Genomic DNA, 17,726 nt, shown 5'->3' on the forward strand with positions numbered 1-17,726 from the left:
AAACTTTTGATATACACCCCCACTTGGACGGAAACCGTCAACTCAGAGTTAAGTTGGGTGTGTGCGAAACACACGCGTCAACCATGACGATTTTACCCTTTTGTAGTTGTTGAAATATTTTGAGCGATTTTGACATACACCCCCACTATTATATGAATTTTTGGACTACACCCCCATTTTTCGGAAAAAACAAAATTTTTCAATTTGCCCTCCAACGATCATCTTTTACCTTTTTTCTTATAAATTTATTTATTTTAGACAAGCGAAAAGGTCAAAGCGAAAGAACTATTTGAGATATCAAACTATAGAAAAGATGGGAGGAACTATTTGGGATATCAAGCGAAAGAACTTATTTATCTTATATGGGAGGAACTTATTTATCTTATTTGACATATAAGATAAATAAGTTCTTTCGCTTTGATCTTTTAGCTTGTCTAAGATAAATAAGTTTATAAGAAAAAAGGTAAAAGATGATCGTTGGAGGGCAAATTGAAAAATTTTGTTTTCTCAAAAAAATGGGGGTGTAGTCCAAAAATTCATATAATAGTGGGGGTGTATGTCAAAATCGCTCAAAATATTTCAACATCTACAAAAGGGTAAAATCGTCATGGTTGGCGCGTGTGTTTCACACACACCCAACTTAACTCTGAGTTGACGGTTTCCGTCCAGGTGGGGGTGTATATCAAAAGTTTTCAAAAAGTGGGGGTGTAGTCCTAATATTCAAACCCTAGATAACAAGTAAATAGAACAAAATCACACCAAAATATCAAAACCCTAAGACCCCCATAAACCAAATATTATACTGTTTCACATAAACAATAGACATGAATGATGTTCATGGGTGGGTGGTTTTGGTGAGGGTTTACACTCCCCAATCTCGTTGTGATGACGGTGGTAAAGGGGAGAAAGTATAGAGAGAGAAAGAGGTGTCTATTCCCTTAAATTAATATAATATATTTACACCCAAAATTTCTTTTGTCCACATAAGGAATGTGGTTGTCCACGTATTGGCAACCTTCTTAAGGGGTATGTAGTTTTCTTTTTCTCGCTTTCTTCATTTTAATCTTTCTATTTATCTTCTTCGTTATTTTTCTCTTCTTCTTTTTTTTGTTGAACTTTCTCTTCTTCATTTTCCTCTTCCTCTTCAAAGAGAGTGGAGATAGATAAGAGCGAATAGAAAAAGGTGATGTTGAAAATGGATATGTTTTTTTCTGCAGAAACGAGTCAACGACCCAAAAGGACGACACCTATTCTAGTAAGATACATGGAATAATTTTTAAGATCTAAAGACTTCAGACGAGGGTATTTTTGTTCGAGATGACACATGTGAGTCGCACGCTCCTCATATAACAGGTATTTGACGTGAAACTAGCCTTTAGAAGTTAACGCCTAAACGATAATCATTTTAAGAGTGTAGTCCTAATATCGCTAAATAAACGGAGTTCAATTACTAAATCACCCTTACAAAATTATGGTTTACCAATTGACTTGTTCCATTGGAATGGACAAAATAAAATAAAATAAAAATTGGTGAAAGGGACCAAACCAAACATGATAATGCTGATCTTTCAACAAAAAAAAAAAAAAAACATGATAATGCTGATGGAGGAAATCAAACTTGACAGTGTGTGGACATGGTACAACCATGTGCTTATAACTTTCCGTACTTAAGGACAATTTGTTTTTTGTGAAGCCCAACTGTAGATGAAGGTAACCCCACGGTAAACCTACTTATAAACTCGAGTTCCCTTGGCTTATAGTAGTGGCCATCTGAGCCTATTATCGATGTGGACCATCTGGTTATCTCTTTTTATCTTGAGGAATCTTAAGAAAATATAGTTGGAAAAGAAGGCAACTTTTTGTTTGGAAATGACCCCATTATTTTAGGTTCATAGAGATTGAAAAAAGAGAGATGAATGAGAAAGAGGAAGTGGGGTTTCTTGATGTTAATCACTTTTGGCTCAACAAAAGCAACACCAAACAAGTCTACCGCCGATTAAGTTCATTCGTTAGTTCCGCTCTGTTGTAATTTACCAACTCGCATTTTTGAAAACCATATATCAAAAAGAGATCATCAACATAAAACTAACATAATTCTAAAACGACAGGTGAACAATTTAATTGTAAACTCATTCACTAAAAAATACGATATTAAATTGATAAAAAACATTTTATACTAATATATAATATAATCAGCTTAGAGCGGCTTATCAAATGATATAATGAAAGTTCGATTTAGCTCTTCAACAAAAAAAAGAAAAATTCATTTAGCTGGGTTTGGTTGGGCCAAAAGGACATAGGGTTTCCATAGGTCCAGTTTGGTTTGATTAATTCGGTCCTTTTTCGGTCACATTGGTTTGGTGCCTTTAACTGTAAAGGAAGGGTTGCTGTTTCGGATGAGCTCAAGGATTGTGGCATTTCCGTGGTTAAGTACACATGAAAGGGTGTATTAAGTAACTTCGTATAAAGAGATAAGGTGTTTGTCTGGTGTCATTGTCCATAAGATATGGGACAGTGATATTAGGTTTGTTGCGTAGTGGGGGAGGCTGGGGGGGCCTCTTTTCTTCTCTTACATCTCGGACCTACTCCCTCTCCTTCTATTAGGTTTGAGAGAGTTTCTTTTTCTTTTTATTTGTTCAAAGGTTACAGAGAGAGTTTGTCACACTAACGTTATTCTTCTTTCATTGCACTTTCACTTGTGAGTTGGGACAGGTAGTGGCTAAAAGCAAGGTTTCATACTCGGATCAATCTGAGAGATTTTGAACCCAAAGCAAGGCTTTGGACTCGGATCAATCTCTTTTGCTTTGAGTTTCAAACTGGTCAATCTAAAATTTTGCTTAAGGTATTGGACTGACCAGTCCAATATCTTTGGCAAGGTCTCAGGTTATCCTATCTGAAACATCTCAGACTAGTCTGAACCCGAGAGTAGGGCTCCTTATAGTATTTTTAATGGTGGTTTTGGACCAAGGTTATATCTCTCTGTAACTCCTCATTATTGATCGATGATGATGGGTTTGTAAACTGTTAAATTTGTGGTCATCCAACTCAAATCAATTGACAATGAATGGAGAAGACCTAAACATTATATTCTTGGTTGCTAGTTACCCCTTCTCCCATTCTCACATAAACAAAGTTGTTTTCATGATAAGGTGTTGATGATGATTCCAATAGGAAAAACAAACGAAAAAGAAAGAAAATAATGAGTAGAAAGGGGAAAAAAAGTGGGTTAGGGTGGATTGGGTGCCTCCCTAACACACACCTCAAAAACATAATTTTAAATACATAAAGTTTTCAATTGCCAATATAATTTGACTTTTATTTTTATTTCGTTTAGGGTGCGTGTAGTTGGAAAGTTTTGAATGCGTCACTTGTTCTTAGTTTTGGTTGTGGTTTTGGGAATAAAGAAAAATTTTGAGGGAATCCATGTTTCTTTGTAAAATCTCAAGGACATATTTTCTTATGGGTTTTTTGGGCTTACCCCCTCGTCACTAATTGGTAATTGAGTTTACCCCCCTCAATAATAGGTAATTGAGCTTACCCCCTTGGTTTTACTATTAGTGACAGAAACACAAAGGCTATGTTTGGCGTACGTGAAATAATTGCCACTGCCAAGAACAACTATTCTTCAATACGATTCATATTAGAGATTCTATCTCATTTTATTGTTTGATTTGGTCAGGAATATGATTAGTAAAGATTGATTTTGTTTATATATTATTTACTTTCTGATTTTATTATCATATACCAAACATATCCTTAGTAGTTATGACAAGAAAATCTAAATTCAAGGGGGTAAGCTCAATTACCAATTACTGAAGGGGGTAAACTCAATTACCAATTAATTGTGAGGGGGTAAGCTCAAAAAACCCTTTTCTTATTGAGAATAATGAAAAAAATTACGATTTACAAAATTAACTATAAGTAAAAAAAATTATTTTAAGTCCTTTACCCCTCTTTCTTCTTCCCCTTCCTTTTTCTTCTTTTGTGGAGAAAAATTCATTCATCTCATCTTCTATGGAGTAAAAAAAATTATTTGAAGTCTTTTACCCCTCTTAAGTTTAAGTAAAGGTACTAGGGATGGAGATTCGGTGTTGAGACGGAGTGTAGTGTTTCTCTCAAGAGATTAAACACCCTTCGCTAGTGATGTATTTTAAAGTCGTGAGGTCTAGAAGTGCTAAAACAAACAATATCACTAGCAGTCCGGAAAGCGGTTTACATCATCTTATAACATGGTATTAACACGATTCGCTCTATTGTGATCTGATTTTGGGAGGGGGTGTTGTAAATCAATCCTACATCGGTGGTGAGATGGAGTGTGGTGCTCCTCTTAAGAGTTTAAACACCCTTCCTTATTGAGACCTTTAAAGTCGTGAGGCCTGCAAATGGACAGGATCACTAGTATTCCATAAGACTGATCTACACCATCTTATAACCTTACCTGAAAAAAAGGGTTATTTTCCAAATGGCCTCCAACTTTATGACCAGCTTCCTGGCGTGCCCCCCACTTTAGCAAAAATACTCATATGACCCCCTTTTTCCGTTATCTTTAACTATCTGTTACTCTCTCTCCTCCATCTCATTTTCTCTCTCTGCCACATCATCGTCTTCACCGGCATGGGTCGTCGGCCGGCGACCTTCAAACATAAATTTTTTTTCCTCCTCTCTCTCTCTCAATTTTTTTTTCCCCTTTCTCTCTAGATCTGGTTCATGGTGAACCAGATATAGAGAGAGAAAGGAGATTTTTTTTTTATACAGAGAGAGAGAGGGGAATTATTTTTTTTTAATGTTTGAGGGTTGCCGGTCGAAAATTTGGCCGGCCGGCGACCCATGCCGGTGAATACGATGATGTGCCGCCCTCAAATGATGTGGCAGAGAGAGAAAATGAGATGGAGGAGAGAGAGTAACGGAAAGTTAAAGATAACAGAAAAAGGGAGTCATGGGTATTTTCGCTAAAGTAGGGGGTCAGGCAAGAAGCTGGTCACAAAGTTGGGGGTCATTTGGGAAATAACCCAAAAAAAAATGAGTGGAAAAAACAAAAAACAGTACAATGATATCAACAACAACAACAACAGTAGCGTATCTTTAATATCCAGAGATTCGATTCAGTTGTTCTGAAAAAGTGAGATAAAGCGAATATTTTCTCATTAAAATTGAGGGGTCCGATCAAGATTTTGCGTGACCCAGACACGACGAAGATGAAACCTCAAATCTCATCAGTAACCCACTCTCTCACTAAAACCAGATAGCTTTCTTTCACTCTCATATGGAGTATCTATCTCTCTCTCTTGTTTACTCCTTATTTATATCTTCATCTCCTTGCATTGATTGGTAGGTAGTTAAAAGGCTCTCATTGTCTTTCCATGGGGTTTTCTTCAGCTTAAACTTATTTTATTATAGTCAAATCTCTTCATCTTCATCTTCATCTTCTTAGTAAAGTAATAGAATTAAAAAACAGTGGACGTGCTACTTTTTTTTGTCTTGATCTAGTTACCCATCTTCTTTTTCTAATATTTGCTTCTTTGGGATTTGAGGGGTTTTTCCTTGTTTTGAGAGAAAACCCACTCTTCTATGCTTCAGGGCAAATTTTGTTCTTGTTTTTTTTTTCCTGATTTTCTATCTTGAAAAAGGGCTGTTGAAAAGAGTATTTCCTTTTCTTGTTGAAATGGGAAGGGGTTTCTTCTTTTTAGCTGAGAAATGAAGGGGAGGGGAGAGTAGAAGAGTAAGAAAAAAAGTAGAGAGAGAGAGAGAGAGTAGAGAGAGCTAGGAAGAGAGAAATTGTGTTGGTGGTGATGAGTTTGAATATGCAAAACTACCATACGGTGGGTATGGGATTAAATGAAAGCTTGGTGGTAGTAGAAAAGCCAAACTATTTCAGAAAAAGAAGAATTCAGTTCTGTTTTCTTCTTTGGATTATTTTAATGGCATGGGTTTCTTTCTTTATTTATAAGAATATTGAAGATAATATTTTGCTCAAAAGGAAAGATAAACTAGTTAGTATGTGTGATCAAAGAGCTAGCATGATTCAAGATCAGTTCAATGCTAATGTTAATTATGTTCAAGCCCTTGCTGCCCTTGTCTCTATTTTCCATCTCAACATGGATCCATCCGGCATTGATCAGGTCTCTCAACCTTGTTTCCTTCTTGCTGTTTTGGGTTTCTTTCTTTTACTATGTTACTACTTGGGTTTTGTTCTAAACTTCTAACCTGATTATGGGTGGAAATGGTTTAAAAATGCAGGGAAATTTTGCTTATTACATAGCTAGAACTTCTTTTGAGAGACCATTGTTGAGTGGAATAACTTATTCACAGAGAGTAATTCACTCTGAGAGAGAAAATTTTGAGAAGCAGCAAGGATGGATCATTCAGACCATGGAGAGGGAACCTTCGCCACCACGAGATGAATATGCTCCGGTGATATTCTCAGAGCAAACTGGTTCTCACATCAAATCTCTGGATGTGATGTCTGGGGAGGTAACTCTTTTAATGTTTAGTTTTTTTTTTTTTTTTTATGTTGGCTGAACTGTTTGCTTTCTTCTGAGCTTTCTCTTACTTAATTTTGTTTACATCTTGTGGAATCAGGAGGACAGAGAGAACATTTTGAAGGCAAGAGCTACTGGAAAAGCTGTTCTTACTAACCCATTGAGGCTTTTGGGTTCTTTACATTTGGGGGTTGTTTTGACATACCCAGTTTACAGCTTTGATCTTCCCGTGGATGCGACGGTTGAAGAACGTATTCACAATACTGCTGGGTGAGACAGAGTTTTAGCCCTAGTTGAACACTACTTATTTTGCAGTTGGTCACTCGGTTGTGTTTTCCTTGTTCTAGTTAGTGAGGTGCTAAAATTTGTACTTCGGCTCATTGTTTTTGGACTATGAATCACCATATTTTCTTTTCTAACTTTTCAAGTTCTGGGGAGGAAGTATCTAACTATGTAAGCACTTGCCGCTTGCCGAACACTATATAAGCACTTGCCGCTTGCCGAACACTATATAAGCACTTGCCACTTGCCCAACACTTTATGTATATATACATACTATTTTGGGGTAGGTATTTAGTGGAATTTGATTTGTATGCTGGTTTCGTTTAGTTTAGCAATCTAACGTTACGATCTAGATTACTGCACATAGCTATGATTAGGAAAACCGAGGAAGACCATAGCTAGTTGCGGACTATGTAGGAGCCTGAATTAGCTTTTAAAAGTAAATGTTTAAGTTTGATTGTGTAAATAAACTGAGAACATGAAATCTGCTGTTTACATTTTCCCACCTGGTAACTACTAGCTACTGATAAAGCAAGCTTATTATGTTTCTGTAATGACATCTACCCTTTGTTTAGCTGATTATAAAACCTTCCAGTTGGCTTTCCTTTTCCTCAATTAGTACCCAAACTTGAACTGTGAGAGACTATTCTGATGGATACAGGTATCTTGGCGGAGCCTTTGATGTCGAATCATTGGTAGAACATATGCTTGCGCAACTTGCTGATAGGCAGGCGATAGTAGTGAATGTTTACGACGTCACCAATTCTTCAAAACCTTTGATCATGTATGAACCCCCTCATCCAGAAAGCGACATGTCTCTTTCACATACTTGTTTGCTCGATTTTGGAGATCCATTCAGAAAGCACGAAATGCGATGTAGGTAAGAACTTCTGATCTCTGATCCTTCCCATATTCAAGGGTGGAAGCTCTAGTTGGGTAGTCCAAGGCTCAAGGTTGTCCACTAGGTCAGCACTAGATCCCTTTATAGGCCTAATTATGATTTTTTTTGTTTCTGGTTTTGTGTTAATTAAGGCGAGTTAGAATTGCTATAAAAAAACCCCCCTTGATCTGTTTCAAAATACTATCCCCCTTGATAGAAATTTGTGATTCTGCCCAACTTAGTTAGTTAGTTGTGTCTTGGCATATGAAGGTTCTTGCACATTGGATACCTGAATGTTTTGATAATCTGAGCAGATATCTCCAAAATCCCTACATACCATGGACATATGCCAGTTTCTCCTATGGATTTTTTGTGATCTCTCTGTTGATTGGGTATATTTTCTATGCCGTGGGAATTCACATTCTCACAATTGAGGAAGATCTTCGGGCGATGCAGCAGCTCAAAGCTAGAGCAGAAGCTGCCGATATTGCAAAATCTCAGGTCTGTCACACCAAACAGAGATGAAGGCTTTGATTATTTAGCTGATTGACCACTTTAATAATCTGATTCTTGTTTGTCTTTGTCATTCGTCCTTGCCTAATTAAAGTTTCTAGCAACTGTGTCTCATGAGATTAAAACGCCAGTGAATGGTGTACTTGGTACGACCAACTCCTCTTAAATTTCCTTACCAAACTTCTCGATACTGGGAATGAGTTACGAACATAAATTTATCAACTGCTGCACTTGTACTTGCAGGAATGCTCAACATGCTTCTAGATACAGATCTCAGTGAAGATCAGTTGGATTGCACTCGAACTGCTCAAGCATGTGGGAAGGAACTGATAATATTAACAAATGAAGTGCTTGATAGGGCAAACATTGAGTCTGGAAAGCTAGAACTAGAAGCTGTTCCGTTTGATCTTCGTTCCATCATTGATGACGTTTTGTCTATGTTTTCCGTGAAGTCGAGGTACAAGCGTGTTGAAGTGAGTCCAAACTCTGCCGTTTCTCTATTTTTTCGTTTGTAAATTCTATAAAAAGGAAAAATTGCAATGGTTTTCTTTCCTTTTCGTTTTAGTTGTGTTATTACATGTTTTCAAATATGTGACCTGACTGGCATTTCTATTTGATCTATGAACGGGGATTCTCACATTTCCTCTTATCGGTTTACAATCTATTGGGAAATGTAGCTAGCTGTGTTTGTCTCTGATAAAGTTCCTCAAATTCTTATCGGTGATCCTGGAAGATTCAGACAAATCATTACAAATCTTGTGGGCAACTCAGTTAAAGTAAGTATAGTTTAGTTCTTATTAACAAGACTAGCACATAATAAAATGCACACTCACTTTGACACTCCACCACGAAGGCTTGCTTCTAACGTATTACTTCATATACTTTGCTTAATAAGCTTCGAGTATTAGCACCCACTAAGCCGATCTAAACACCCAATTTGCTAATTCTGAATTTTTGACCAATCTATCTGCTTTTGTTTTCTTTTCCAGTTTACCGAGCAGGGCCATGTATTTGTTGTAGTTCGCCTAGTTGAACCTATAGCGACCATGATGGATTCAAAAGCTGATTTATGCTTAAATAGAGTAGCAAGTGACCTAAAAGTTGTGTCAGGTGGCAACCTGATCAATACATTAAGTGGTTACGAGGCTGCTGATCATCGCAACTGCTGGGAAAATTTTAAGCTTACTGCAAATGAGGAATTCTACTCTGACTGTGATGAGAATGTGACTCTAATGATTAGTGTGGAAGATACAGGGATCGGTATACCTTTAAGTGCACAAAATAGGGTTTTTGCACCATTTATGCAACCTGATAGTTCTACATCAAGAAACTATGGTGGAACTGGTGTTGGCTTGAGCATCAGTAAGTCTCTGGTTAAGCTAATGGGCGGTCAGATAAGCTTCGTTACCCGACCTCAAATTGGAAGCACGTTTACATGCACTGTAGAGCTGAGAAGATGTGATATTAGTTCACTTCTCAATCGCAAACGACCACTTGTACAAGCATTGCCGACTGCTTTCAAAGGGATGAAAGCCATTGTGATTGATGGAAAACCAGTTAGAGGTGTTGTGACAAAGTATCATCTCAAGAGACTTGGTATCTTGGTAGAAATTGCACCTAGTATCAGTGTGGCGCTTGCTACAATATCTGCTCAAAATAGTTTTTCGAGATCAGGGTAAGGTCACAATTTAGATAATAATAATAATAAGTCATTTATTTGCTTGGAAAGATACTAAGCTGAAACTGTTTTTGTAAATCGTTTTTGTTTTGTCAAGATTTGATTTCTTTTACTCGAAATGTTCCATTGTCCTGCATTTTTTCCCATGACGGTTGAAAATTACACCGAACAACATTTTTAGGCGCATTTTGTTTCTTTTACATGATTCCTTGCAACAGTTATCTTTCTTTTTCTTGATTCTTGAAAACCTTCATTTGTAAATATATCTCAATGTTTCATAATATTGGAAAAGATATCTTAATTTTGCTACATTGTTTCATTTCAGAAGTGCACAGCAACTGGACATGATTCTAGTTGAGAAAGATTCGTGGATCTCGGATGAGAAAATTTGCGTGCTTGAACAGCTATTGGAGTTGAAGAAGATAGGTCATATACTTGAATTGCCTAAATTGATCCTTCTCGCAACTTACATCAGTCCTCAGGAATCTACTAAAGCAAAAGCAGCAGGCTTTTCTGATACTGTGATCATGAAGCCTCTGAGACCAAGTACGGTTGCAGCATGTCTCCATCAGGTGCTTGGTGTGGAGAATAAGAGGCCACAAGCTAAGGCACTACCTAATGGCTCTGGTTCTCTTCATAGTCTTCTAAACGCAAAACGTATTTTGGTGGTTGACGATAACAAGGTAAACCGTAGAGTTGCTGAAGGTGTTCTTAAGAAGTTTGGAGCTCGCGTGGTTTCTGCTGAGAGTGGAAAAGATGCTCTTGCTCTTCTCGAATTGCCACATACTTTTGATGCTTGCTTTATGGATATTCATATGCCAGAAATGGATGGGTACGTATAGAAATATCTTGACCTTCTTGAATCTTTACAAACCTATTCTTTTCGTATGTAACTTGTTTTAATAGCTCATGGTGCCTTTGCATAAAAATGCTTTAAACCTAGGCAGCCTTATAAATTATAGAATGAAAGTTGATGAACATACCTTAGCTGCATCATACGACTTGGTCGTGTTCTAATCATTGATGAATATACGCTTCAAAGACTCAGCAATAACCTAATCTTATTTGCCATCTTTGAGTAGTTGAAGGAAGTGTTTGATTCTTTACTAGATTTGTTACAATAAGTTGTTTCTAGTTCTTGACAGGAATTCTCTATGTAGCATTTTGAATACTCCTTCAGAAATCCAAAGCTTGTCTAATTTGCATTAACAATTTCTCAACCCTGCAACCTTATTATATGAAGTTTTTTTGGTTTGACGGGGAACTGATCTTGAATTGCAGGTTTGAGGCGAGCTGTTTGATTAGAAAGATGGAAAGCATGGCAAACGAGAATATGATCAAGAGCAGAGAATCATCTGGCAGGGCAGAATACCACATGCCGATATTAGCCATGACTGCTGATGTGATTCAGGCAACGGACGAGGAGTGCTTGAAATGCGGAATGGATGGTTGTGTCTCAAAACCCTTTGAGGAAGAAAATCTCTACAAGGCTGTTGCAAAGTTCTTCGAATCTAAGCCCCCACCTCAGACTCAGTAACAAGGAAAGCTCCTTTCTCAGTTTAACTATGTGGATCAAAATCTTAGCAGATTAGAATAAATAGGAGTAGTGATGATTGAGTAGCTCTCATGTTCCCCGCGGAGTTACTCGCTGTAGTGTTTTACGGCTTGCTTGTTTGTTAGACAGAACTCGATTCTGCCATGTGTAGTATTCAAGTTTGTGTATTTGTGTCTTAATCGTATTCGACTAGTTAAGTCTGTATCCAAGTATATATATTACTAAGTAACCTTCATCCCACTTATATGTAGAATTATGTAGGATGAGACTATGTGGGTTTATTGCCCTGCTTATGAGAAGGGGTTAAAAGAAGGCAAAAAGTGTATTTGATCATTCAGATTCAGATCTATCTAATGCCAGTTTGTCATGTCTATGAGTCTATCAAATGTTATTTTAGTTTTGCAGAATTAGCAGAGCTTTGTATTTTCTTCCGTGTTTGATTGTCTTTGCTTTGCTCAAGTTTGAGGTATACTTTTATATCATACACATATATATATTATGGTAGAAAAGTGAACAATGAAGTCTGAATGAGACCTAAGCTTTGGCTGAGTGAGATTGGGGAAGGTGGTGTTTGTTTCTTCCTCTCTGAATTTAAATCTTCCAAGGGTAATTGTTTTTGCTAAGGGTATGTAAGGGCCATGCCTTAGTAGTTATTATTGATATTCTCCGTACTTTAGGTCACGGGTAGGGGATTTTGTTCTTGGCGAAGCACCACAAACTCACCCAAAAGACTTCGGTACGCGATTTGTCTGATCATTTGAGTACGCAGGGATATGGCAGATTGGTTTTGAATTAGATCCACAAGTAATGATTTGGAAACCAATTTAAATCTGTCAATAAGAAACTAAGACCTAACTTAAACCTTACCACTTTCAACAAAAAAAAAAAAAAACTTAAACCTTGCCATTTGTTTACCTTGTTTTTGTAGGATAACAATTTGTATAAGTTTAGATACAAGCACTAAAGTCATTTGTAATAATCAAAACTTAAAAGGTAAGATCACTAATAAATTTAACTACTTTTAATAATTACTTGTAAAAGTTAAACAAGATTGGATGTGGATTTTTGAGTCAGGGGTCCAAAAAGTGGGGGGTAAACCCAAAAAAAATCCACTCTTGCCCAAAAATTAGTTGCAGGTCCAAATGTCAGTTTTTTTTTTTTATTCCCCTCTTGCCCTTGGACGGAACATGCTGACGTTTTCCTGAAAAAAAAAAATGTCTGGTAAATAAAATAATTTACCAGTACACGAAAAATTCAAAGTTTCAAAATTTTTTGAAAATTTGAAATTTTCAAACGAAATTTCAAATTCCCGCCCAGCAATCCATCTCTTCCCGGTAAATAAAATAATTTCCCGTACACAAAAAAATTTCAATTTTCAAACGAAATTTTTTTTCGAAATTTTCAAATTTTTAAACGAAATTTCAAATTCCCGGCCAAAATTTAAAATTTTTTTGAAAATTTTAAATTCCCGGGCAAATTTTGAAATTTTTTTAAAAATTTTAAATTCCCGCCCAGCAAAAGTGTCTAGTACAGAAAAAAATTTCCAGTAAATAAAATAATTTCCCGGTCTCAAATTTTTTTTTTCGAAGTTTTGAAATTTTCAAATTCCCGCCCAAATTTTTTTTACGAAATTTCAAATTCCCGCCCAAAATTTCAATTTTTTTTGAAAATTTTAAATTTCCGGGCAAATTTTGAAATTTTTTTGAAAATTTTAAATTCCCGCCCAGCAAAAGTGTCTAGTACAGAAAAAAATTTCCAGTAAATAAAATAATTTCCCGGTCACAAATTTGTTTTTTCGAAGTTTTGAAATTTTCAAACGAAATTTCAAATTCCCGCCCAAATTTTCAAATTTTTTTACGAAATTTCAAATTCCCGCCCAGCAAAAATGTCTAGTACAGAAAAAATTTCCAGTAAATAAAATAATTTCCCGAAAATTTTCAGTAAATAAAATAATTTCCCGCCCAAATTTTCAAATTTTGTAATTTCCAGTAAATAAAATAATTTCCCGAAAATTTCAAATTTCCAGTAAATAAAATAATTTTCAGAAAAAAAATCGTTTCCCGAGAATTTTCGATGGCAATTTTGTAATTTTCGATGGCATGAACGGTAAATACTTTATTTTCTAAGGGCCCTTTACGTAATTTTGACCCCCAAACTGACACATTGGACCTCCCTTTCATTTTTAGGCAACTTTGGGTGAAATTTTCATTTTGGCCCCTTTTTTGGACCAATGGCTCAATCCCTCAACAAGATTACCATGGGACCCAACTTAATAATAATAATAATAATGTCACGATTCAAACATCCACCGTAAAATCACGACTCAGTTTTGTAGACTGGTTAGAATTATTTTTCAAGAATTACGTGGTACTATTGTAGTAAATCAAACTAACGGGTCTCTGAACCTGTCTATGGCGAGATTTATGCAAAATATTTTAATTTTAGTCGGTTTGTTTCTTAAAACTCTCGTATTTCATACGTTTAGGAATTAGGAGTCTAGAAGGGGACCTCAAGTGTTACATGTTCATGGATACCCCAACCCAATTCCCACTCGTACCCAAATGAGAAGTTTGGACGGTCTTTGTTCACTAATACGCGTTGACCGTTTTATGGGGTCAGTTGTCGGTCAAACCTATACGCCCATTATTCTGCCTACCCCAAATTAAAAAATAGTTGTAATTTTGGCTGATTTCTTCAATTCCGTTTACAGTTTTTTCAAAATTCAATGGTCAACATTCAATTTTCTCTCATTCTAAACACACACCTGGTCACCACTTTGAACTTGTCTTTGCTTCTTGATTCTACAACCGTGTCTAACTACTCCCCAACTCATTCATATATTTATACATCATCAACTATACTTGTTCATTATCAAACCTAACAAAACTTCCCCTAATCTTAAACTAGGTATCTTGCTCTTGATTTACTTACTACTCCATATAAACTACTTGTATTGATCTCTCCAAATTATCAAAAGTAGCTATTAACCCAATTATGATTTCAACATGGAGAGAACGAAGAGCTCGTCGAAAGGCAGCAGCAGCTGCAAATAAGATTCCGATATCGTTGTTAACCGACACCAACGACTCTATTATGGAGGTTTCAATTCCTACCCATTTCCGATGTCCGATTTCCCTAGATCTTATGAAAGATCCAGTTACATTATCAACTGGTATAACTTATGATAGAGATAGTATCGAAAAATGGATTGAAGCTGGTAACTTTACTTGCCCTGTTACAAACCAAGTTTTGAAGAATATGGATCTAATCCCTAATCATGCTATTCGTCGAATGATACAAGATTGGTGTGTCGAAAATAGGTCTTATGGTATAGAAAGAATACCAACTCCTCGAATTCCAATTTCCCATATTGAAGTCTTAAATATGCTTTCAAGAATCACATATTCAACTCAACATAGAGATATCAATGAATGTCAAGAGTTAGTTCTAAAAATCAAGAAGTTGGGTAAAGAAAGCGAACGAAATAGATTGTGTTTAGTGTCGAACGGAACGGGTAGGGTTTTATCAAATTCATTTCATACATTTTCTTCATTAAAAGATAGCAAAGTTGAAGAATTACTTGAGGTAATCTTATCAATATTGACATGGATATATCCACTTGATAAAGAAGCAAAATCATACTTGGGATCACCCCAATCTTTACGTTCCTTGGTAGGGTTTACAACATCGGGAAGTATCTCGAGTAGACGAAACGCAGTTATAGCCATGAAGGAGATTCTTACATCGTCCGATATTCGACATAAAGATTTCGTGGAAATTGATGGATCACTAGAGGCATTATGTAAGCTAGTTAAAGAACCCATTTGTCCAACAACTACAAAATCTTCTTTGTTAGTTATATACTATCTAGTTTCTTCTTCTTCTTCTTCTTCATCAAGTGAGAAGATTATATCAAGATTTGCAGAAATGGGTTTAGTTTCATTACTCATAGAGATTCTTGTTGACTCGGATCGAAGCATAACCGAGAAAGCTTTAGGTGTTCTGGATGGATTGTTTAGTATGAAAGAAGGTTTAGAAAAGGCTTATAATCATGTCTTAACTATCCCAGTTTTGGTTAAGAAACTTCTTAGGGTTTCGGATTTGGCGACGGAGTTTGCTGTTTCTGCTCTTTGGAAACTAAGCAAGAATGAGGAGAAGAAGGAAGGAGGTGTTCTGGTTGAAGCTTTACAAGCTGGTGCATTTCAGAAGATTTTGTTATTGCTACAAGTTGGTTGTAGTGAGACAACAAAGGAGAAGGTGACTGAGTTGTTGAAGTTGTTGAATTTGTATCGAAATCGATCTGAATGTATTGAGTCAACCGATTTTAAGCAAATTCAAAGACCATTTTGAAGAATAGTTTTGATTAATGGATTTTATGTTCTAAGAAAGAAAAGTATTTTTGAGTTGTTATTATTATTTGTTCATTAGTTAGTGGATTTATTGTACAAAGAAAAATAATTACTACTAGAAGAAGACTATATGAAAACTAAATTAAGGTCTATTTTGTTGTCTTTATTTTGACTACCAATTTATTAACATATAATTTAATACAAGGCCACCCTTGACTTTGGTCACCCAAGGCCAAGTTTGAAAATGTACCCTTTATAGTATAGGCTAATTGTAAAATGTTTATATTCTACTGTAATGTTGTAATTGTAAAATTATATAACTTATTGCTAACATAAACTTGGTTTTTTTTTATATCCTTAAAATATTCTTTCAATGTCCTTTAAGCTTTATACTCAATCTACACATAGCAACAGTAGAAAAAGTAAACTAAAAAGTTATCAATAAAATATTTCGAATCTGTACAAAATATAAACAATTACTTGTTCGGTTGGTTGTCTCATGAAAAATTAAAAATCACCAATTCGATTTACAGTGGAAGTAGAAATCCATAATTACTGATTTTGTGTTATTAGAGTATAAATATTGACTTTAAGGCCGCCTTTGGTGGAATATGAGTGTATGTAGGATAGTTTGAGGACATTATAAGCACACTGCATCCTTGAGGTGTATCCAAGCCATTTGATGTATAGTGTGCAACTCACTATTGTAATCATGTCATTTAGTTATTTAAAACAAATATGTACAAGATGAGTGACTCTGAAGATGAAAATTAACAAGCAATTAATTATTAATATTTCTGAAAGTGTAGCAAAATATGGAATTTGCGAAAGAAAATTTATTAGCAATTTCTAACAAAATTATCCAAAGCATAAGAAAATAGTAAATGTAAATAGGGGTCCGTTTGATTTGCGAGAAAATATATGGGTAAGAAAACGATTTCCTTTCCCATTAGAAAGAAAAGAGATTTCTTACCTCAAAGTTAAATTTTAGGTGTTTGATAAGAAGGTGAGAAAAAGTGATGCAGGGGCACCCGACGTGGACACTTTAGCCGTGGATCTATCGACCACGTAGGCCAATCGGCCATAATGATTAGATTTAGGAAAGTCCCAGTTTTAGTATGATTAGTATTGAATCTAGGTTTAGGAAGTTACATTATTTCAGTATTTCCATTAATTGGGAAAGTCTAGTTTGAGTCTATCTATTTAGGAAGTTGCAGTATTCCAGTCTTTCCATAATTTTGGAAAGTCCAGTTTGAGTCTATCTAGGAAAGTATGATATCCTATAAAAGGAGGTCCAGTATGTCTTTATTATTAATGTTGAAGAGAAAAACCAATTGAGTTTAATCAAGTTTATAGTTATTTCGAGTTATTTATTCGTTCTTTTATCGTTCTTCGTTTACTTTTATTATCTTCTTTTAATTCCGCTGCGTTCTACATCATGTGGTATTCAGAGCCACCAAAGTTTTGGGTGAATGATTCTGGAATTTTTTTTGCAGACAACTTAAATCAGTATCGATCATATTATATCCCGCAAGAAGATTATAATCAACCAGATTATACTCATCAAGAGATAACGAATCGATGCTCATGCTCATCATGTTTATATGCGAATAAAGACTCGCACAATTATCATTGGAATCCGGGAGAAACCGTACGAGAAAACCCTCCACAACTGTCTCCTTTTTTTTCAGAAACGCTTCAATCTAACTCTTATATACCACAACCGTCTCCTCGTCAATACCAACCGTCACCACCACCAGTGTTTCCTACACCATCACCTCCATCTTATTATTATCCAACACCATAGAAACACCACCACCACCACCACCTCCGTACTCTTATTATACACCACCATCATATTCACCACCTCTTATACCATTTTCGGTACCGCCACCACCAACGCAATCATCTTCTCTTTCCTATTCACCACCTCCGCCACCACAACCGTCTTTTTCCGAAACGGTTGAATCGCTAATATCTGATTTAGCTA

The 17,726-nt window shown here is 35.9% G+C and overlaps 2 protein-coding genes across 3 annotated transcripts; both read left to right on the forward strand.

Annotated features, from left to right (window-relative positions):
* The first annotated feature begins 5,327 nt into the window (after positions 1 to 5,327).
* On the forward strand, positions 5,328 to 11,754 carry LOC147564160 (histidine kinase CRE1-like). 2 transcript variants are annotated; one of them, XM_086643988.1, is made up of 11 exons: positions 5,328 to 6,119; positions 6,238 to 6,471; positions 6,580 to 6,749; positions 7,423 to 7,641; positions 7,956 to 8,142; positions 8,249 to 8,300; positions 8,398 to 8,627; positions 8,832 to 8,930; positions 9,144 to 9,829; positions 10,158 to 10,664; positions 11,114 to 11,754. In XM_086643988.1, the coding sequence occupies exons 1-11, from the start codon at positions 5,790 to 5,792 to the stop codon at positions 11,367 to 11,369; spliced, it is 2,970 nt and encodes a 989-aa protein (XP_086500114.1). In that variant the 5' UTR covers positions 5,328 to 5,789; the 3' UTR covers positions 11,370 to 11,754. The 2 variants fall into 2 exon arrangements, with proteins under 2 accessions (XP_086500114.1, XP_086500121.1); XM_086643995.1 differs by having other exon boundaries at positions 10,161 to 10,664.
* Positions 11,755 to 14,260: 2,506 nt separating this feature from the next.
* LOC147564161 (U-box domain-containing protein 21-like) lies at positions 14,261 to 15,886 on the forward strand. The gene has a single exon (XM_086644008.1). The coding sequence runs from the start codon at positions 14,382 to 14,384 to the stop codon at positions 15,735 to 15,737; it is 1,356 nt and encodes a 451-aa protein (XP_086500134.1). The 5' UTR covers positions 14,261 to 14,381; the 3' UTR covers positions 15,738 to 15,886.
* The last annotated feature ends 1,840 nt before the right edge of the window (positions 15,887 to 17,726 follow it).

This window comes from Eschscholzia californica, unplaced genomic scaffold (assembly GCF_041429995.1).
Source record: "Eschscholzia californica isolate CP2 unplaced genomic scaffold, dmEscCali1.0.p SCAF_1, whole genome shotgun sequence".
Classification (NCBI taxonomy): Eukaryota; Viridiplantae; Streptophyta; class Magnoliopsida; order Ranunculales; family Papaveraceae; genus Eschscholzia; species Eschscholzia californica.